Genomic DNA, 21,724 nt, shown 5'->3' with positions numbered 1-21,724 from the left:
CTTAAAAAACTCCTTGGTTCCATAATGTCTGTAGGATATATTAAAAAGTCTGAAAAAGAGGAAGCAGAAAAAGTTTTGAGGTCTTACAAGCAGCATTTTCTACCCTCCCTCTCAATAACTTGGATCAGTTTTACCCTACTTGGTACCTTAGAAGTGACTCAGATAACTCTTCCCACACAAATTCAATATTAAAAAAAAGGATTCTAAACTACATGAGAACACATTTTTGTGCAAAACATGCTTCAGTTTACTTCCTGCAGAGATCAAATACAAAATGTTGATTGAAGGGAGAGTGTTACTTCCTAATTGTGAATTAAAAAACCTTCTTGTCCATTTAGTGTCTCATGGACACTAAATATGATTTACCAAGGCTGAAAAAGAACCTAAATTCAAACCCACCAGCATCAGACCAAGTTTTTACATTCAGTAGATGCTTCAGAGAAGGTTTTTATGTTTCCCCTGGAATTATCTAAGTCTGCACAAACATGAGGCCAAAGAGAGGAGAGAAAGGCAAAGCAGGGAAACCCCTATGGCAAGTAATAAGGAAAAAGAGGATAAAAATCTGTTACACTATTAGCAGTGAACAGAAATCCATCTCCTTCCAACAACAACTCCCAGGACAGCCTTTACACCTCCAGGTGGTGGAAACCTGACTGTCCCTAACACATCTTTCCAGGCTGAAATGCTTCCATCATGGCAGAAAAACCAAGTCTCTAATCTGCCCAGGTAATGCTGGGTACAAATCTAGTAAATAGCTCAGTCTCTCTTGGCATGCCTCCAACTTTTACATTTTTATAATTAAACCCACTTAGGCCAGCAATTATAAAAAGGGTAGAGACTACTACTCACTGTTATGAGACCTATTATTTTACTAAACAAAGTGAAATGGATTTTATGGCTTTCCAGAGTAGCATTACAGACATCTCACAAAAAAAAAATAAAAACCCAGCTCTCCTTACACTCTTGAACTAAAGCCAAAAATTATGATGTGGTTTTACAATTCTACCTGGAAAGCAGCCCCAGTTTACAAGGTTTCACTTCTGCAGATAGTTCACTCTCAGGAACAGAAAATCCTCACTAGGTGACCAATAATAAAGTTGCACATCTGCAGTAGACAGAGTGAGAGATCTGAGGTAGCATTTTCATTAATTCTGCCAATGAGGAGGTTGTGCCACCTGCCAGAGAAATGGAGAACTGCTGCTTGTTCAGAACCCCATGAGTATTTTTAATTATTTTTCATGTATTAGATTAGGATTATCCTCTGTAAACAGCCTTTTAGGAGCAGGGTTTATCCATATGCAACCTATTCTCATCAAGCCTCAGATGATCAGCTGGTGAGAGACTTCTGCACTATTCCTATGTAAAGGGGAGTTACAGGTGAGCAGTGTGCTCAGCAATGGAATGGGAGTAAAACTGAGATTTTTAAAACCTTCACCTGTTAAATTAAGCAGAAACACAAAAAAATTAGGGAGAAATATAAAAAAGACACCAAAGAACTTGAAAGCAGGAGATGATTTTGCCATCAAGAAAACCTCGGGAATGGCAATTTCAATGATTTAATATTTAGATTAGCATTTCCCAGCATCTGGGTGTGCATTTGAAGAAGCTGTTGGCAGAAAGGTGCATGCAGTGAACTGTACCTCGCTCTCCCCACAGTCAGAAGGTGTGTCCTTGTGTACAGACATCTGATACTTGGCAAATAAAGTGGCAGATTGGTTGAAGGATGATTTGAACTGGGGGTCCTCAAAGGAGACAGGTACTAACCTCACCTTCAGAGCAAGGGAAATAGAAGCATTCTGTTTTGAGTGCATGCCATCACATAATCTGCTTCTGAAGGTCAGGCTAGTGAAAGATCTCCTCCTATGCACTTCAAAGCCTCTGAAGTCAGTCTTCTACCTTAAACATAATAATAAAATAGCTTCCTATTTTTACTGATAGCTAACAAATTTTAGTTTTACTGCACAGTCTCAAGGACTTCTTAAAATGTTTTATTTTTAATGGCACATCACTCATTGATTGCCCTGGTTCAACAATTACTTGTTCTTCCTACTCATACTGTTTCTCCAAACTCATGATACATTTTTTCCCTTATAGAGATGTAACAGATCTGACAGTTCACTTTTACACTCCACCTATTCATTGCAGGAAGCAGCAACAAATTATAAATTCAGATGGAGTGCACACAGGTTACTTTTTAAAGGCTTAAACTGAAACTGAAGAGAATTATTTCACTCTGGTGAACCTTAAATTAACAATTTGTGTGTGTGACAAACTTTTGCTCACATGTTGGCCCTGATCATTGTATCCTTTTTATGGAAACACTCAAACCAAAGCCAAGGAGAACAGTTACCAGGCTGAGTGTCCAGCTGGATTTAGTTCTTATGGGATTTGTATTTTTAAGGCCCATCTCTATCTCCAAGGGCCTCACCCTCTCCATTTCTTACCCAACAGCATCCATAACTTTTCTGCCTGCAACTAAAACCAAATATCTGTGGCACTCACAAAGAGGTATCAAGAGTTTGCACTTTCAGGATGTTGATTTTATTGGATACAGTATTTTACAAGCTCCTGAATATACAATGGATATAAAATCCACATTTGTTTCTCCTAGAAACAGGACATGTGAAATGGAGGGGAAGCTTTGCATAAAATTAAATTTGGCCTTCTGACCTGATTTATGGTTGGTTTATCAGGTGGGTCCTTGTGAATGACCATCTGGTAACGTTTATAGACCTGGTAAGACTCCTGAAATGTGGCTTTGAACTGTGAACTTGGTGGAGATGATCTCACCACCCTCACCTTCAGAAGAAGTTAAACACATTTATTATTAAAATATCATGCAATGATTATACATTTATACATTATATAAACATCACAACAGAGAGAAATTTTACCCTCCTCCTGCATAAGGACCATCACAAATTAAACCAAGAGTCTTTTAATTCTCCAGTTCAATTTGTGCTACTGAAGGTTTTTAAATTGACACTGAATAACACAGAAGGTTTTCAAACTGCAAATTAACTAAAATGCTTAGAGAGGAACTACACAATTTTCAGGAAATAATACCAACAAATGGTATGCAGATCATCATTTTAAAGAGATTTTCTGTGCTACTTAAAATATTCTCTCATAGTCTCACACTACACTGAAAAATACTTGAAAGGCTTGGAAGACTCAGCTCTCTGCTCTTCACCCAAAACCCATTTTTATGGCAATAATCCCAAGGGGATTTCCAGGTACTTTTGAAATTGAAAAAGGAAGGTGAAGCAATGTTTCCATACTCAATTATGAGTTAACCATAACTAGGAGTTACCAGTCCTCACGCCATCACCATTAAACTCACAAAAATAATTTTAAAAAGTAATCTATAAATTAAACATTCTTCTTAGTAAAAATTATTGCTCCCTAACCAATAAGAATGCTACCCCAGAGGCAGCAGTGCATGTCTTTTCAAAAATATTTAAGGTCATATTCATTTCAAAAACTATGCAATTTTCAGAATGGTTGTATTTTCACAAAGAGCAAATGTTTTTTAATATTTCTAATCTTCTAAAAAGATGCTCAGACAAAGCCATCATTCTTCTGTTAAAGAACTCCTCAGGAAATGTGAAGGAGTTAGGGAGACAAATCAATTTTGTGGCTTCTAGTCTGCAAATATTTTCATTTCCAGTAGCATCATTGAAAATGATCAAGAAAACATTTAGTTAGCTTTCCAGCTTATGGAAAAAATAGCAGGAAAAATGGTTTTATGATTAACAAATGTTATAAAGTCCAAAAGTCTTCCAAATTACTGTCTCATAGATGTAGTGGCAACCAGTGTATTAAGCAAACTTTTTTATTCACATTTTTACAGCTTTCAAAGACATCAACACACACCAATGATGTGTGTAAAGAGCAACTACCTTGTTATCTGATTAATTTTCTGAAGTTTCTGCATGTCAAGATCCATTAGCTTAGGTAGTTTAAGTATTTATATATTGCAGACCTAAATAGTGAATTTCTCTCATTATTTAACACTTGGTTAATTCAAAGTTTTTCATTTTCAAGTCACTCTGTATGAAATTAATTTGCAAGTTATTTTAGTAACTGAACTGCTAGGACATTGCAATACAAGAGTACCCTCCTGTGGTTAAAAAGAGTGCAGCTGCACCATGACTGTGTAATTTATATAAATACATATATATACATATATATATATGTATATATACACACTCCTATGATGCATATCTATATATATATCTACATATCGATATATCTATATAACTATTTCTATATATATCTATATCTCTATATCTATATATATAAATATATATATATAAAAATATACATCATTCAGTACCACATGTATTTCAAGATTTAAGCCACAACTACTCCATAAAGCCATAAATACAGACTTAAGCTTTTCAAAAACTCCTTAACTGGACCTTTCCTTCATCTGCCCCCAACAACACTGAACAAGAGATTACCTCCAATTTGTGTCGTGCATCATCAGGGAGAGGGACAAACACAAAGTCTTCAATGTTTTTAGGCTGGTTTGTTTTAGATTTAGAGTTTTGCAAGAGGAAAGCTTGATCTCCTTGAAGTTGAGAGCCTTCTGCTGTGCCCATCTGGTTCTGCAGGAGCTTCTGGAGTTTTCTCTCTTTCCTGATGTCCTTTGCTTTCCGACACGGGGGCTTGCTCAGATCAGCTCCTTTCCCTGCAAGGGCACAGGCAGAGAGTTAAACACCACACCTGACAGCAAACAGCTCTCACCTCATCACTGGATGCAAATGGCTAAAATCACCATTTACTGCAGCCTGGGCTCTGAACTCAGCATGACCTTTCACATTTACAACCACCAACACCTGATGCTACACTGATGCAGTGATTCTTCCACAGCTTCTTACTGCAGCACTAATCTGGACTCACCTTGACCATTTCACCCCAAAGCCAAGGCTGTGCTTAAAAACTTGAAATACAATCACAAAATCACTGAGAATTGTTCTTCTGCATTCAAAGCCTGTGTGTGTGTGTGTGTGTGTGTGTGTAGCTACACCACAGACTCCTGTAAAGACACACACCCCAAAATAAAGCATTAATTTTTTTCCTCACCTGGAATCCATAGGCAGGATGTAGAAATGCTGCCAATGCTATTATGGTCATGTAATGGAAAAGGCCACAGAAGTTTGCATATTTGCTTAAAACTACCTTCAGATTGTCTGTTTTAATCAATAAATTCACTTTTTGCAGTTTAACAGATGAGTCATTTATAGAATTCTATTTGTGAAGTGGTATTTGCTAAAAGGAGAAGTCAAACCCATGCACCATTTCCCACCTTGATCCATTTGTTCCTTACTAATACAAGAACTGTGAGTTGTAAAGCAACACAGATCCAAAGACATGAGGGAATTACAGACACTGTGTGACCTGTCCTCAGGCAAACAAGTCAGAGGAAGAGTTTATTTAAAACTCTTATGATACATTTGAAGAATGATTACTTCATCCGTATTGGGATCTGTTTCATGTCTTGGATCTTCTGTAAGCTGTAAATTAGCAAGAAAAACTTCTTCAAGCAGTGACTGTGCCTACACAGATATAAGCAAACCTTCTTTTCTATCTGAAACTGTGCAGAAACAGACCATTATTCCTTGAGGACAATGACCTGTTTTGTTTATAAAGGAATAAAAATGCAATTAAACAATCTTATTACTGACTAAGTCTACATTTTCCAAGATAAAAACTAAACATTTTTCTATCTGGAAAATTTTAAACTAAATTTGACCTGTGACACCAGCTAGCATTAAAAAAAAAAAAAAATTAAATAAGCTTCTGATGCACTTATTATTCACTTCCTTTAAAAACACCAGAAAGAAGCACACTAATGAATATTTCTGCTCTGTAAAATTAAACCCTTTTTTTTCTGAAATACACTACAACATTACTTATCTGCATTTCCAGTCCTTAAAGTTTGACTCAAAGCTATTCTTAACCTAACTGCAGACCTTACCTCACCTTTTCCAAAGCACTGGCAGGTTTTTACACTCCTATTCTTTACCCAAGTCTGCCATCTGCTGTCAACAGCCACTTCATTTCTTTCCCATACTAAGTTTACATGGGCCTAAGTTTTTAATTTATTATTTAAAACAAGAGAGCTTTGAAAATTTACACAATGAAAGTCATATAAACAATAAACTATATAAGGGTTGTAAAGGCTTGTATAAGATCAAAATATAAAATACAGTTTTAAAAATTCTGTAATATTTCTATGCGGCACTACTGATTCTCTGATCAAGCATTTCTAAAAACTTTCCTTTTATTTAGATGCAAAAATTGCTTATAAAGCTGGTGAAAATCAGATCCAATAGGCATGAGTGGTTACTAAGGAAAAAATATTTTTTCACTTGAAATCAGCAATGCTACAGAAAGAGACAAAAGTACTTCCTTCTCCTAAATACTGGCACAACATGCAACAGGTGAGTGAAACCAGGAATTATTACGATGTCCCAACACAGGCAGAAACTCTAAAGCTGCAAGTTTCCAGTAGGATTTTCCCTACCATGTACCAGTAAACCACAATGATGGAAATTCCCTTTATTTGCCAGGACAGGCTACACAAAATGGGAAACAAGATCTGTAAGACAAGGCTGCCTTACCTGTAGCCACAGTTTATCAGCAATTCTACCTTAAATAAATTATTCTGGCAATAATCCACCCACCCTTTACCATCTTCCTGCCAGAAACCACCCATGTCCCAAGAGAAGGCAGAATCACAGAATGGTTTGGCTGGAAGAGACTTTTAAAAGGACACTTTCCACTGTCCCAGGCTGCCCCAAACCCCATCCAGCCTGGCCTTGGACACTTCAGGGATGGGGCAGCCCCAGCTTCTCTGGGCACCCCCAGCCTCATCATAAAAAGCTTCTCATCTGATTCTCCCCTCTTTAGTTTCAGGTCTTAGAGATTCAGTCTTACTGAAGGTGAGGAAAAGAAGATAAATATAACTTTTTCATGTAACAAAATATAAATTACAATATTACAAATAACACTCAACACCTCTAAATTTTTACACTGTAATTCCATAAACTTGGAGGAGGACAGGGAATAAAACCAAACAATTACTAATTTACTAAGCAAGATAAAAAGAAGGGATTTCAAGAAGATGTGAAATGATGAGAGCATGCTCCAATTACTACCAGAAATTACCTGGCTTGGGTGGTGCATGAGCAGCTTTGGCTGAATGTGATGGCTCTGCAGGGACTGGGGTGTCTTTGTCTGCACAGACCTGAACAGAATCCGATTCCACCTTCTGCACATTGCCCTCTTCTTTTGTTTCTCCTGAGTCCTTCTCTTCATTCTCCACCCTCTCAGCCTGATCCACAGCCAAGGGAGTCAGGTCAGACTGACTGACCTGAGACTCGCTTTTGTACAGAAAATCACACGTGGCCACATCCTCTATATGGGAATCCATTGGCTCTTCTGTCAAGAATTAAAACCTGCATGAGTGAATTTCTCTCTGTACAACCACAGTTCACACTTTCCACAACTAAAATTAATGCTAAATTAACTAGTTTCCAATTTTACAAGTGTTTTCCCACAGTATTGCAACAGTCTGAACACAGAGTTTCCTTTATGATCCCAAACTATGAACATCAATTCATTTATGAGAACAGTTTTATCTTCTCCATTAGAACTGGACAGTCAAATATTTTAAACTAATAACAACAAACAAACCTAGCATACCACACATACAAAAGAGGCAGATTATAATGATTCAGAACCAATGTAAGTTTCACCAACATGAAGAATTGCTGAGTTTGGTGCTGGAAAAATGGAGAGTGACTGGAAAAACCCTCTATGCTCTTCCTTTTCTGTGCCACCAGCTGCTCTATTTAGTCATCTCCAGATTATCAGTTTCATGATAGAAGTAAAAACAGCATCTAATTCTCTACAGCACCCAGCTAGAAAGCTTATTTTCCTAGGCATGCCCAGGAAAAATAAGCTGGTCTATGGAAAAAGTAAGGAAATATTTTCTTCAATAGCCCCAGCCACCTGAACAATTTGGCTCCTGGGTTACTGAAGTGCTCAAGACACAGCCCAACCAGGGGTCTACACACAGAATTCAGAGCCCATTTGCCATCTGACCACTCAAGCAGGTATTTAAATCCTCCTTCCACACATCAGTATTGGTTTTCAAGCACTCAGTGTTTCTTACCTTCGCTCGCTACTTTCGAGACATCTCCTTTGGAAATAAATTTCAACATTTTCTTCAGAACCTTCTTGTGGGACTTGGAAGCCTGAAAATGCAAAGCCCGGCACCTAAAAAAACAAAAAGAACATTTCTTGTCTGAAAGATTGTTTCAGGAAAAAAAAAGGTTAAGGAACCACTTACAAAAATTACATTGTAATCTCTATTTATTTCTTAAGTTTCCCTATATTGAGTGGTCAAATGTTTTATCAACACTTTTGAGATAAGGAAATTACATTGTCTTCTACTGAATACTATCAGTCCTTATGGCATGCTTTTCTGTTTATCTCTAGAATTATTAAAATACAAGTGGGCTGCTAAAGCAGTGTTTGTGGGTTACAGACACGGTTATTTCCCTACAGGAAAATATCCCAGAGCTGCTCATGTCCCTGTGCACAAACCCAAGAGCTGATATTTACTGTTCAAAGTATCATTAATAGTAGGTCAACTTCAAAACTATGATGTATTTCAAGAAGAAAACACAAATGGTGGAACATATTTGAAGTGGTGAAATCCCTTACAAAAGTGTACTTTGAGTTTCTTACCTTATTGTGTATTGAGGACAACATGTTTGATTCATGATAGGTTTGTAGACATATTTTCCACTTCTGAAAAGAGTAATAAATATGCATTGATTTTTTTTGTTGTTTATACTACAAAATAAATGAAGATGTTTTTTAATAAAAGCCACACCAAAACATTTCATGATGAAATATCAAAGAGTTCTTCAGTTCTTTGCTGACTGTACTATCCTTCTAAAATCACTGAATATTTCCCTGTTTGAAAGTCATGTTACAATAGGTAAAACAGAGCACTGGACAAATAGTTCAATTACTCATGGATATATAAGTGTATTTATAGATCTAAATTTAAATGTGGATTCTAAATTTAAATGGAGATTCTAACTGTTATATCAGCTGACAACATGGCTTTGTATTTTCCTTTTCAACGTACCTTCGCCATCCTCTGTCTATGAGATCCTGGTAATCTTGAACTGTCATCGAATGTGCCCACATACCTGAAATAAACAACAGCAGCACACTTGACTGACCGTGGTTGGGCTGTAAAATACAACAAACTCTGCAGAACTGCCTGGAGCCCCTCTGCTCTGGGACAGGCTGGGAGAGCTCACCTGGAGAGCAGAAGGCTCCAGGGAGAGCTCAGAGCCCTTCCAGGGCATGAAGGGGTCCAGAGAGGGACTGGGACAAGGGATAGAGGGACAGGACACAGGGAATGGCTTCTCACTGCCAGAGGGCAGGGTTAGACGGGATAATATGAAGAAATTCCTGGCTGCGAGGGTGGAAACGCCCTGGCACAGGTGCCCAGAGCAGCTGTGGCTGCCCCTGGATCCCTGGCAGTGCCCAAGGCCAGGCTGGACAGGGCTTGGAGCACCTGGGACAGTGGAAGGTGTCCCTGCCATGGCAGGGGTGGCACTGGGTGGGATTTAAGGTCCATCCCAACCCAAACCATCCTGTGATTCTGCGGTTACTGCAAATCTGAGTAGCTAATGGCCACTTATGCATAGGGATCTGACATATTCTTAAATATGGTAATTACTGATTTCAATAACCACATTAAATGTAAAAACCCTAAGCCCAACACAAATCCCGGGAAACAATTAACCATATTTCTCTGACCGCACCAGCGCTAAGTTCCCCTGTGTACCTCCCACTCCCCAGATATATACAAGGAAAACAACACAGAATCCCTCCTTGGTTCTGTCACACTCATTAGGGAGCACCGGGCCGTATGAGCCGTTCCAAGCTCCCGGCTGGGCGGCCGGGGACTGCTGCCTGTCCCGGCCGCCCTCCCCGGCCCCGCGCCCGCAGCCGCCGCTTCTCGGCCAGCCCGGGGCGGCTCCGCTCCCAGCCCGCCCCGCCCGCACCGTGCGAGATGTTGCCGGTGTCGCTCCTGCAGTAGCCGCAGCGGTAGCCATCCTCCCCGCCGAAGAACTCGACGATGCTCGGGGAACCGCCGCCCGCCGCCATCCCCGCCCGCCTCAGGTCAGAGCCCCGGGCCGCCCGGAAGCGGCGCCCGCCGCCATCTTTGCTGCGGGCGGCGCGCGGGCGGCGCGCACAGGAAGCGGCGCCGCCGCCATGATTCGCGCGGGCAGCGCGGCGGGGCCGAAGGAGCCCCGAGCCCCGGCTGGGCCACGCCACCACCCCCGGCCCCGCTCACCCGCGGACACTTTGCCCCGCGCCGCGCCGCAGTAGCCGCAGCCGTAGCCCTCCTTCCATCCCTTGTACTCCACCACGGCGGCGGGCATGGCGCCGGCGGCCCCGCAGCTCCGCAGCGCCCCTACCCGGCCGCTGCCGCTGCCGCCGCGCCCGGCCCCGGCCCAGCCTCCTCCGCGGGCGGATCAGAGAGCGGAGATCGCGGCCGGATCGGAGAGCGGAGATCGCGGCCGGATCGGAGAGCGAAGATCGCTGCCGGATCGGAGAGCGGAGATCGCTGCGGCTCTGGCGCTCCTCGGCCGTGTCCCCCCTCGCCCTCACGGCCTGAGCAACTTCTCGCCCCACAAACGCGCTCCAACAGCACTTCCGTGGGGATGGATCCCTGTGTACCCCCCTGAGCTGCTACAGCAGGATAAAAGGGTGGGAGAGATCCTGAGCTCTTCCACAGAGCGTTTTCTGAGAATGGAACAAGACTTCCATACAAGTACTTTTAATAAAATAATGTTCTGGCTCTATAGAGCCGGCCTGCTCAATGCCCAAAGTACCAAACAAATACAGGAGTTTGGAATAAAGGAATTTGTAATTGAGACTGAATTTCCAAACTCAAGCCTTTATTTCCAGAGAAGCAAGAACAGCAGGGCTGTATCAATTCTCCTGCAGCACCCAAAGTCATACAGGATAGCAAGATTATCCCAGCAGAGATGTTTAACCATGTGAATTCCACTTGCTGCTGCTGGGGTGGGACAAGAGAGAAAAGAAGGGACAGTGTTTCCTTTTTACCTTTTTCATGAGTGACAGTAAACTTCATATGAAGTAGCAAACTGAGCCAGAATACATAAAGAACTCTGTGACAAGTCTAAACTTTCTCAGGTTGCCCAGAGCAGCTGTGACTGCCCCTGGCTCCCTCAAAGTGTCTAAGGCCAGGTTGGACAGAGCTTGGAGCAACCTGGGATAGTGGAAGGTGTCCCTGCCATGGCAGGGGTGACACTAAATGGGATTTAAGGTTCCCTTCTGACCCAACCCATTCCATGGTTCGAAACAAAGCAGCTTGTATAAAGCATTGAGATGTTCCAGAAAAAATATATTTAATTTTACAACATATACATATAAAACAATTGTTTGAGCAAATGTCCTGATGTATTTTCTTTAAGGCACCTAAGGGGAAAGAAAAACAAAAAAGAGAAGGCAGTAAGACAACATGCATTAGGATCTGGAATTGACCAAACAACTGTGACAGGACTTCAGTCCAATCACTGGAAGAATTTTATGGAAGCAGAAGGGAAGACAGCCTGGTTCCCTCTAAGTCCTTCTTCACACTACTTTATTAACAACATGAGCTGTCAGGAAGTTAAGAACCCAAACAGAAAAACTAAGCTATGATTCTTTCCAACACTGCATCCTGAGTACAAAGTTCCAAAAAATAACTCATCACTTAACTGACCATCAAACTCAAAAACAAAGGGTTTTTTTCCCAGTTAATCTTTGCATACAAGGCTAGATTACATTTTGTTTCATGAAGAGGGCAAGAACACAGCAATTCCAGGTGTTACAGTCACCCTGCCTACAGTTCTTTTGCATTTGTAAGCCACACACAGATTCCCTCAAGTTCTCCCACATGCAGAAGGACCTCACTGAGTTTTGCTAAAAGAACTTACTTGAGTAGTTACTCTGTTTCCATTTCTTCTTCAGTGCTCTGGTAAAGAGGGGTAATCATAGCTTCTCTTATCTGAAATGTTTCTATGATCTCCTGGTTAAAGAAAACAGCAGAGTGTCAGTCAGCAGAGATGAATTATTTCAATTTAATTACCACTAAGAAAGTAATAAAGTTCCTGATACTTGTCTCTGTCCCTCTGGGAGCCTCTCAGTAACCCTGGGCCAGTCCTGAGTGGGCAGACACCGGGGGGCAGCCCTGACACAGTGGGGAGACACTGTCTGTGTGTGCCCCGAGGGTACTGAGGGCACCTGGGCTGGGGGGAGACACTCTCTGTGTGTGCCCCGAGAGGGAGACACTCTCTGTGTGTGCCCCGAGAGGGAGACACTCTCTGTGTGTGCCCCGAGGGTACTGAGGGCACCTGGGCTGGGGGGAGACACTCTCTGTGTGTGCCCCGAGGGTACTGAGGGCACCTGGGCTGGGGGGAGACACTCTCTGTGTGTGCCCCGAGGGTACTGAGGGCACCTGGGCTGGCAGGGAGACACTCTCTGTGTGTGCCCCGAGGGTACTGAGGGCACCTGGGCTGGGGGGAGACACTCTCTGTGTGTGCCCCGAGGGTGCTGAGGGCACCTGGGCTGACAGCAGGGAGACACTCTCTGTGTGTGCCCCGAGGGTACTGAGGGCACCTGGGCTGGGGGGAGACACTCTCTGTGCCCCGAGGGTGCTGAGGGCACCTGGGCTAGCAGGGAGACACTGTCTGTGTGTGCCCCGAGGGTGCTGAGGGCACCTGGGCTGGCATGGAGACACTCTCTGTGTGTGCCCCGAGGGTGCTGAGGGCACCTGGGCTGGCAGGGAGACACTCACTGTGTGTGCCCCGAGGGTACTGAGGGCACCTGGGCTGGCAGGGAGACACTCTCTGTGTGTGCCCCGAGGGTGCTGAGGGCACCTGGGCTGACAGCAGGGAGACACTGTCTGTGTGTGCCCCGAGGGTGCTGAGGGCACCTGGGCTGGCAGGGAGACACTCTCTGTGTGTGCCCCGAGGGTGCTGAGGGCACCTGGGCTGACAGCAGGGAGACACTGTCTGTGTGTGCCCCGAGGGTGCTGAGGGCACCTGGGCTGGGCGCCTGTGCAGCAGCAGAGACACCAGAGACATCGGGAGAAGATAAAGGGCCGACTCTTAGCAGGGGTTAATCCAAGGTTTTATTCTAGGAGTCCTGAAGGAGCCCCTACACCTCAGGGCCCTCCTGCCGAGAGCCCCAGGGAGATGTGCCAAGGTCACATTTAAAGGGAGGTGGAAACCAAAAGTAGATAACATTTTACCAACCAATGAGTGACTCTAAGGGATGGGTACTGGGGCATGGACATTTAGGACAGCGTGTGGGGCAAGGCTTGGGGGGCTGACTCCCAGCCTCTGGCTGATCACTCAATGACCTGGACAGAAACTTCTGGATGGAGGGGATGGGATGCTGAGTGATTGATAGAGAGCCAGGGTGGGGGTTTGGGGATGATCTCATCCCGGAGAGGGATAACACAGGTAAAGGGAGGGGGCTACAGTTTGGGATAAACCATTTGGGAAAAATATAGGAATACAAAACAAAACTACTTCAAAGTATTACAAAATATAAAAACACACTACAACAGATGCTAAAGCACTATTTCAAATTACTACATTTCTCCTTCACATTCTGAGTGAGGGACAAAGGAGAAGTATGTGTACTCAAAACTACTTTTTGTCTAAGATTTATTACAAACAGTGAGGAAATTGCATGGATAACTCTGCCTCCAGAGACAAGTATTGTACATCAGGGAAGAAACAGATTCCATATTTACCCAGGCCTTGTATAAAACAGTGAAGCCAGTGCACAGCTTCAAAGCACTTAAACTGACCAGGCTTCAGGAATCAAAGATGGAATCACAGCCCAAATTCTCCATTTTCTTGCAGCTACAAATATCCCTTAGATCTGTGATTGTTCTGGCATCTATAAGGTCAAGTGCAGTGTTTCTGTACACAGAACACCTGCCCTCCCCAGCACAGCTCTCAGAGGCTTAAATAAAAAAGAACAGATGCAAAGTATGAAGTGCTCTCCATGGTACCTTCCATTCTTTCTGGTCCAGACTTATGACCACCTGGTTCCGTGCTGCAGCTCTGCTGTCCTCCTCCCCTCCCTCGCTGGGTTTTATAGGCTCTGATCAAAACACAGCACTTTCAGGATTTATACTTGTAAAGTCAGTTTCCCCACAAAAGCTTCACAAAAATCAGATCAATCCTACACATTCCACCCAGTTAGTCTCTATCAGGAGCCTGTACCATGTACTGCTTGAGATACTTCCTTAGTCTCAGGTCTTAAAAACTTAGGAACTAACTTTTTTCAGAAGGACCTAAATATTTCCTTCCTTACAATATCCCACCAAAGCCTTAACCCCACTGATATCCTGTGGGAATGAAAGCCAATCTTGTATGAAGAATGGAGAATGAATTCTTCATTCAACCTTGAATGAAGAATTTCCCTTCCAACTGTTCTGAAGCTGCAGCAACTCTGAGACAAGAGAGTTCTTACACCCAAAGATATCTTTATTAGGCCAAGTGTAATAATGTTCATTTACTTATTAGCAAAAATATATCTTGAAAGGTAATAACCTTTGATTTCTATTAATAGAATTCATTTGTATGGTCTTTTTCATATATTAATATTTGAAAAGATTCAATCCTTTCAGCTGCTCATAAATCTCTTCATGCCTTCAATTACATTCACTGCATATCCCCAGTTAAAAATACACCTAAAACTTTGTGAACATGTAACATGTAATGTTGGTACAATTAGAGTATTTTAAAGCTGTATTTTACCTATTATTGGCAATTCATCTTCATCCAGCTTTATTTTTGCAAGACCATCCTAAACAATAGCGGGATTTAAAGTTTCATCACTTAAGAGTTTTCCAGTTAGGATAATGCACAGAAATTTCATATTTTTACTTATTACATAATCATGAACAGGTACATATACTGATAAAGAATCTTCACTGGCATACCACATAAGAAAAAACTAGTTTAACACAGCACTTATGCATAAAGAAGGCAGCCCATATGGCAACAGTGTGTAACTGCTGGATTATAAAAGTTATGCTTTATTAAAATTGTTGTTATTCTCTAAATATACTTGAGCTAACCCTTTATAATAACATTTCTATTCAATAGAAAACCTGAATTAGTCAAAATATCCTTGGCAGTTTTTGTCTTTTCTATAATTAATTTTATTTATTAGACAAAGTAAGCACAGTTTTGAAGTGTAAATCCATGGATTCAAAAAGAATATAAAACCTTGCACTAATATAGTGTTCTACAGCCTCAGTAACTCTTCCATACTCTCTGAGAATTTTTCTACATGTGCAGAAAATGTGAGCCAGAATCTTTTTTGATAAACATATTGACTGCAAAAATATCACTGTTGTTTTGTTGGTAAATCGACTGCAGTGCAAAAAAATAAAGTCAGTCAACTCTGTTACCTTTTTAATTTGATTACCAAAATATCACAGACTGCTTGCAGAAAATAAATTCGTATTCCTCCTATTTAAATCCTAATTCTTCAATATCAAAGCCAGGAAAAAACACAGGCCAGTACTTCTAGGAAATTCTAGTATCTAAAGGGATATTTTAAAAAGATGTCATGCCTTACCCTGCTAAGGAAGGACACATGAAACACATTTTCCACCGTGCGTGCAAACGAGTTCGGATCAATCACAAAATCAAAGAAGGAAATGGGTGTATTAGCTGGGGATGCAAAAATACCTTTGTTCAAACAAACAGGTGGTATACACAGAGCTGACAGATGTAAATACAAACTTAAGAGAGCCAGTGCACCTTTCAAAAGCTAAAGGGATGTTTTTCAATTTAGTTATAATCCAGAATTCCCAGCTGCCTGCAGTAACAGATGTTCTACAGAGTATATTGTATAGTAGATTACCTTCTTCCATCATTTCCCCCACACAAACCCATACATTTGACTATTTAACTGCCATTTAAAAGTGGCAGAATTTAATCAGGGGAGAGGATTTACATTTACTTTGCAGTCAAACAAGAGCTGATTAGTGTTCATAAAAAATACATAGTTGGTGTATGTGCTTCACCAAAGATATCTACTTGCAGACTTCATCTCATTTTGTCTCTGTAGTTTTACCACTCCACATTGTAGGAGACAGAGAATATTCATTTTCCCTAGTGAATGCTTAATTTAATCATACTTACGATCATTTTCAAAATGAGTTTGCAATATTCTCAAGATCCTCTCTACTTCTTTTTCTGTAGCTTCTTGATGAGACTGCTCCATTTCTTTTAACTGGGAAAAAGAAACAGACATTCACCTCAAATGAATGAATTGAATTGTTGAATTACCAGAATATGCAAAGGGCTTCTTTTGAACGTGTAACATAAAAGTTGAATTTTTCTCCCTACATGCAAACATAACAAACACACTTATGCAAACATGAGATAACTTTGAAGAGCTTTAGGTTTAATTCCCATCTTACAATGTCAATCTGAAAGGCCATGGCTTGCATGGTTTGAACCTGTGTACAGGTGTACACACTTACTTTTCAACAGCTCTGAGGAGCTGGGTTACACAGTGCTACAGTCTGTGAGTTTAATGAAGATGAGCATTTAGAGCAACCCACAAACCCTCCAGCTCCTCTTCTTCCCGGTACAAACTGTAACAAATCCTTTCTATCACTATTTGGATTGAGCAGGCTGCCTTTTAAAAAGCAGCAATCAGCCATTTGCCTCTATATCTTTATCACATTATCACAGCTGAGGCTTCCCTGTAACAACATGGATTATATTTGCAGTTTCAGATGTAAGCCTCTTTCAGTATTCCCAGACTTTTGCTTTTCTGCTAGTGTATGACACAAAGAATAAGAAAACAGAAAGCACAAAAAAGTGGTTATGTGAGCTAATTAGCTGCTGTTATTAACCACATTTTAGTGCAAATGCCACATCCTGTTAGATGAAAGAAAAATGGGCACCACACTAATGTAAAGAAGTTTCTTTTTTGTTTCCTTCAAAGCAACAGGCAACAGAAGAAGTAAGCTCATAAGTTGAAAATCAGTTTGTAAACCCTCCTTCTGAACATGAAATTGGTCTGTAAATCTTATTTCCTTCAACTCAGTGAAATACTGCAGTCCACACAAAACAAATCAGGAAGCCTAATAATGGAGTGTGAATCCTTTAGTAGAAGCTCAGAAGGAAAGGGGCTGGTGTGTGTGTCTCCAACTCCAGCTGGATGGCTGTGGAGCCAACGAAGGATTGTTAGCAATAAGCACCAAGGAGTGCTGGTAATCACACACTGTGAGAAACAACAGGGTACAGCTGGAGAAGGAGCCATAGGAAGGGAGGGCAGCACTTTTCTGGGACAAATGTCCTTGTTCTGGCTCCTGGAGATAAGCAGAGCACAGCACAGCACTGAGGAACTTGGATGCTCCCCTCCCCTTAAGGGTGGGATGTCACAAATACTACACAGTTTATAATTGCAAAACCCAAAACAAACAAACAAAGATTTAAAAGTAATTTTTAATAACTATGCCAAACAAATGGTTAATAAAGATAACACTTAACAAACCTGAGCAGGCATTGCCCGTTCTGCTTTCCCTCTGCTAGCTTTCTTCTGCCTCTCAATCCGCTGCTTTTGTACAGGAGGCTCAGACTTGAAAGATCCCATCCTAACCAAAACACAAAGAACACACACATGCAAATCTGGTTTACACTGTATGCTTGGGAATCTTTATACCAAGCAGTGGATCTCCTCAAGAAAGGGCAAAGTGATGACTGATACCTAAAGCTTCATCACATTTAGAGATTTCTGCAAAGAACCAGCCCCAAAAGTTGTTCCAGTATGTTGACAGCCTCATGCCTTGTCAACACTCTGCTGTGACTTCAGTTTAACTCAATTCAAGCCATGGCATCAAAGACAAGAATCAGCCAAGGCCATTACCTTGAGCTGCAGTACACACTATTTCCTTGAAGAAACTTACATGTAGTGAAAAGTAGGTGCTCTCCTGAAGTACTTGGGTGCTTCTTCCCCCATTTTCTGCCAGGCATGACTGGGTAAAAAATCATCTGGAACATCCTCAGAGTCATCAGTTTCTTCCACTTCTGTGCGATTTATACCCATGAAGGTCAGCTGCAAAAGAAAAAACGCTCCAATAAGAAATTACTTAGAGGTAAAGCAGTAGGTACATTCATGGTGATACAGTGGTGGTGTTTGCCTGATAAATTAGCATTTAATACCACTGCCTAGGAACTTTGACTTTCCTGAGGATGCCATGAAAACAGATAAACACTCAAATTCACCCGTGTGTTCAGCAAGCAATGAAAGCCATAGGTAAACAAAACTGCTTAGATTCCAACACATTTTCAGTGATGTATGAAGTAGCAGAACATTACTCATATTGCATTTCAGAGCTCAGATGTCTCACAGTTTTTGAACACCACACACTTGCAGGAAGCCCAGCCCCTCAAATATCACAGGACCTTATCTGGCCTATCCCTGCATCCACCACTGCACACTAACCCAGGAAAAATTTTAAATTGAACTTTATGTTTTTTATAGACTTAAGCAAACACTCATGATTCCTTGTTGATCTGCTGTAACATAAGGAAGCATTTTCAAGGAGCAAAGAAGCCAACAGGCTGGTTAAAAGCTGTTCTGATCCAACTCTTCCCCCAGTACAAAGAGACAAACAGTCTGAAAGCATTCAAGTCTCCCAAAGTCCCATTTCATGTAATTGACACAGGGCCTCAAGAACTCTATCCAAAAACAAAGAAGCCAGTGGACATGATAAAGAAACTATTTAGTTACTGAGAAACTACAGAAGAATGACTGAAAAAACAGCAGAAGACTTTAAGAGCACAAACTGACAGAACCACGATAAAGCAGCAGCAGTGCAATAATGGGGGCAGTGTTTGCATTTAAAGTCAGATTTTCCCCTATTGCAAGTGCTTAATAGGTAGTTTAAGACAACAACAGTCACCAGAGAGTTTATCAAAGAAACTGATAGGAAGAGCATTAAATTCCACCAGAACTGCCAAGTACTGCCTGACAATCTGAGGCTTTATGGTACAGGACAAACCTCCAGCAGAAATGTTGGCCAATTCAGAGCCTGGAACTTACCAAGTCTTCTGCAAATGCTGTTGAATCAAATGCTGACATCTCTGAGTGTAACTCATTGGCCTTCTCCTTTCCTATATTGGATGCTATGACAAGGAACTGGGCATCCAGTGCAGCTTCTCGTGCCCGGCAAACTGTCACAGAAAGGATTTTATGGTGATTAATATGAAATTGTCACAAATAGAATTATCAGATTCAGCACAGGGACTATCTGGGCTTTAGTGCTTTGGAAATCCTTTTATTGCAATGACCTCTAACACACATAATCCTCATAACAATATTTATATTTAAAAAAGGGAAAGAATGACAAACCATGGAAAAGTAACAGATGATCTTGAACAACAAATCCATTTTTTATTGACATGTTTTCCACCATTCCAAGTGAAATGAACCCCTCTACACTGCTATCTTTTATGTGCATTACTGATATGCACTGTTCCAGCGAATCAAAATAAAGCAAGGAGTTATTTCTAAGAGTAAATAAACTGTAATGACATTTATTTTCTCACATCAACTTACTCAACCAATCTTCAACTTAACATATCTATTTTAACTTATATAAAAATTCTGATTAAGTACTTGGACCTCACTCTTGCCCTCTTTTGTTTGTAAGGCATCATTGCCTCACACTTGGCCAAACACATCAATGAAAGACCACAGAATTTGTTTTACCTCCATCAAAAAGTCTATTGGCTTCTTCCAAAGCTTCTGTCAGCCTGTTGCTTTTTGAATTTAGCATGGATTCTCGATTTTCTGTGGGAAAAGACACAAAGGAAACCCTGAATTACTGAAACATAGAAGCACTGAGAAACCCTGCGCTTGTTTGATGCTGACCGGAGGCCAGGTGCCCACCAAAGCTTCATCACTCCTTAATTGGGCCAAGGAGAGAAAAGAGAACCAAAAGCTCATGGGTCTAGATAAGGGAGAGATCACTCAACAGTTACCTCACTGGCAAAACAGGCTTGACTTGGGGAAATTAGTGGAATTTCCAAGAAAGAAGCTAACCAGTCCCTAAAACTGTATGCATAAAGGTCACTTCTATAAACAGGCTGATCACCCATAAACTGCACTGTAGCCTCCTGTAAAACAACTGAACAAATTTATCAGGAATTTACTAAACAACTAATCCCACGTGTTGCCTGAAATTGGCAGTGCTATTGACACAACCATGCCCACATTTTTGTAAGGAAAACAGCACAGCTCACTCAAATGCACATAGGAGAAGGACTCACACCTGTCTGGAGAAATGCTAAAAGCTACATAGCATTTTTTGGAAGTCCCAGGAATAACTTTCTGGTCCAGGCACATAATGATACCTACAGTTTCAAACTAAAGCTCAGACATCACAAAAGTGAAATTAAGGGATTTCACCGCATCTCTAAAGTTCTCCTGCACCAGCGCAGGCACCGCATGTGTGTTAGTGCAGCTGAATCGCTCGTAACCTATCCCAGGGGATGCAGGAGAGGGACTTGGCACAGGACAGGGGGAATGGCCTCACCCTGGAGAACCTTTAGATACAGGAAGTGTATCCACAGGGCGCCCAGAGAAGCTGTGGCTGCCCTTGCATCCTTGGAAGTGCCCAAGGCCAGGTTGGACAGGGCTTGGAGCAGCCTGGGGCAGTGGAAGATGTCGTTGCCACGGCTTGAACGAGAATACCCGTAAGGTCCCTTCCAGCCAATCCATGATTTGCGATTCCCTGCTTCCTTGGGAGTCAAATTTCGATCTAAGTCCAAACCCAGAGCATCGTTAGCCCGAGGAACCGGAGTTGCCAGGAACGCTCCCTCGCCCAGGCGTTTCCCCACACGCCCAGGAGCGGCCGCCAGCCCCGGAAGCCCCCCCGGCCGCCAGCCCCGACCGCCCCGGCGCTGCCCCCGCCGCCTCCTTACGCTGCACGGTGGAGATGAGCTCCCGATACTGGCTGCGGATCATCCTGTTGTGCTCCCTGTCGTCGCCCTCGCCGATGTTGAGCTGCCGGAGCCTCTCGCCCGCCGCCTCCGCCTCGGCCGTGTCCTCCTCCTGCGCGTGTGGCCGGCGCGAGCGGCGGCGGCGCAAGTCCGGCGAGGAGTCGCCGCTGCTGCCGGTGTGCGACATGGCGGACGCGGAGCTGTCACCGGGAACCGCGGGATGCCACCGGGATGACGCCGGCCCGCGTGCCTGCCGTGCTTCCCGGGATGCACGTACCGAGTCGAGCCTGCGCAGTTCGTCTCAGAGGGTCTTGGTGGAAGGGTCTGCGGGCGCCGCCGGTGATCGCTGAGCCGCTCCGCTCAGATCGCGATCTTCCATCTTGGCGCTGTTCGCCGCCCCAGTTCTGTGCGGCCCCTTCCTCAGCAAACAGGGTTGGGCCTTTCTGACTGGCCGCAGGGGCGGTTACCGATCCCTCAGCGCTCCTTTGCAATCTACTTCCTTCCCCGGAGTTCCGGGCGCTGCCCGGGGCCGGGCGCTGTGAGCAGCGGCGGGCGGTGCATGAAGCCGGGCGCGGGCGGGGCCGCAGAGGCCGCTCCGCTGCGGGCGCGGCTCCGCC

At 42.8% G+C, this 21,724-nt stretch overlaps 2 protein-coding genes across 9 annotated transcripts in view; both read right to left on the bottom strand.

Moving 5' to 3' along the window:
- The window catches only part of ATE1 (arginyltransferase 1), a 69,268-nt gene extending 58,715 nt beyond the window's left edge, over window positions 1-10,553 (bottom strand). The window contains exons 1-8 of one of the 8 annotated variants that reach the window (XM_077182802.1): window positions 10,107-10,299; window positions 9,176-9,239; window positions 8,767-8,829; window positions 8,189-8,292; window positions 7,180-7,452; window positions 4,467-4,696; window positions 2,671-2,799; window positions 1,641-1,769 (exon numbers count right to left, since the gene is read on the bottom strand). In XM_077182802.1, the coding sequence (XP_077038917.1) occupies window positions 1,641-1,769; window positions 2,671-2,799; window positions 4,467-4,696; window positions 7,180-7,452; window positions 8,189-8,292; window positions 8,767-8,829; window positions 9,176-9,239; window positions 10,107-10,209 (1,095 nt within the window). In that variant the 5' untranslated portion in view covers window positions 10,210-10,299. Of the gene's footprint in view, window positions 1-1,640; window positions 1,770-2,670; window positions 2,800-4,466; window positions 4,697-7,179; window positions 7,453-8,188; window positions 8,293-8,766; window positions 8,830-9,175; window positions 9,240-10,106; window positions 10,300-10,399 lie in introns of those variants that run through there. The other 7 variants (XM_054637141.2, XM_054637140.2, XM_054637135.2 and 4 more) reach the window with 7 other exon arrangements.
- A 902-nt stretch (window positions 10,554-11,455) lies between these two features.
- NSMCE4A (NSE4A component of SMC5/6 complex) lies at window positions 11,456-21,707 on the bottom strand. The gene is made up of 11 exons (XM_054637529.2): window positions 21,090-21,707; window positions 19,876-19,956; window positions 19,207-19,337; window positions 18,068-18,216; window positions 17,656-17,755; window positions 16,290-16,380; window positions 15,721-15,815; window positions 14,892-14,940; window positions 14,141-14,232; window positions 12,051-12,142; window positions 11,456-11,550 (listed from the first exon to the last, which is right to left on the bottom strand). Exons 1-10 carry the CDS (start codon window positions 21,292-21,294, stop codon window positions 12,059-12,061), a joined length of 1,077 nt encoding a protein of 358 aa, XP_054493504.1. The 5' UTR covers window positions 21,295-21,707; the 3' UTR covers window positions 11,456-11,550; window positions 12,051-12,058.
- Between the last annotated feature and the right edge of the window lie 17 nt (window positions 21,708-21,724).

This window comes from Agelaius phoeniceus, chromosome 9 (assembly GCF_051311805.1).
Source record: "Agelaius phoeniceus isolate bAgePho1 chromosome 9, bAgePho1.hap1, whole genome shotgun sequence".
NCBI classification, from domain to species: Eukaryota; Metazoa; Chordata; class Aves; order Passeriformes; family Icteridae; genus Agelaius; species Agelaius phoeniceus.
This window is presented reverse-complemented; position numbering and strand designations above follow the sequence as displayed.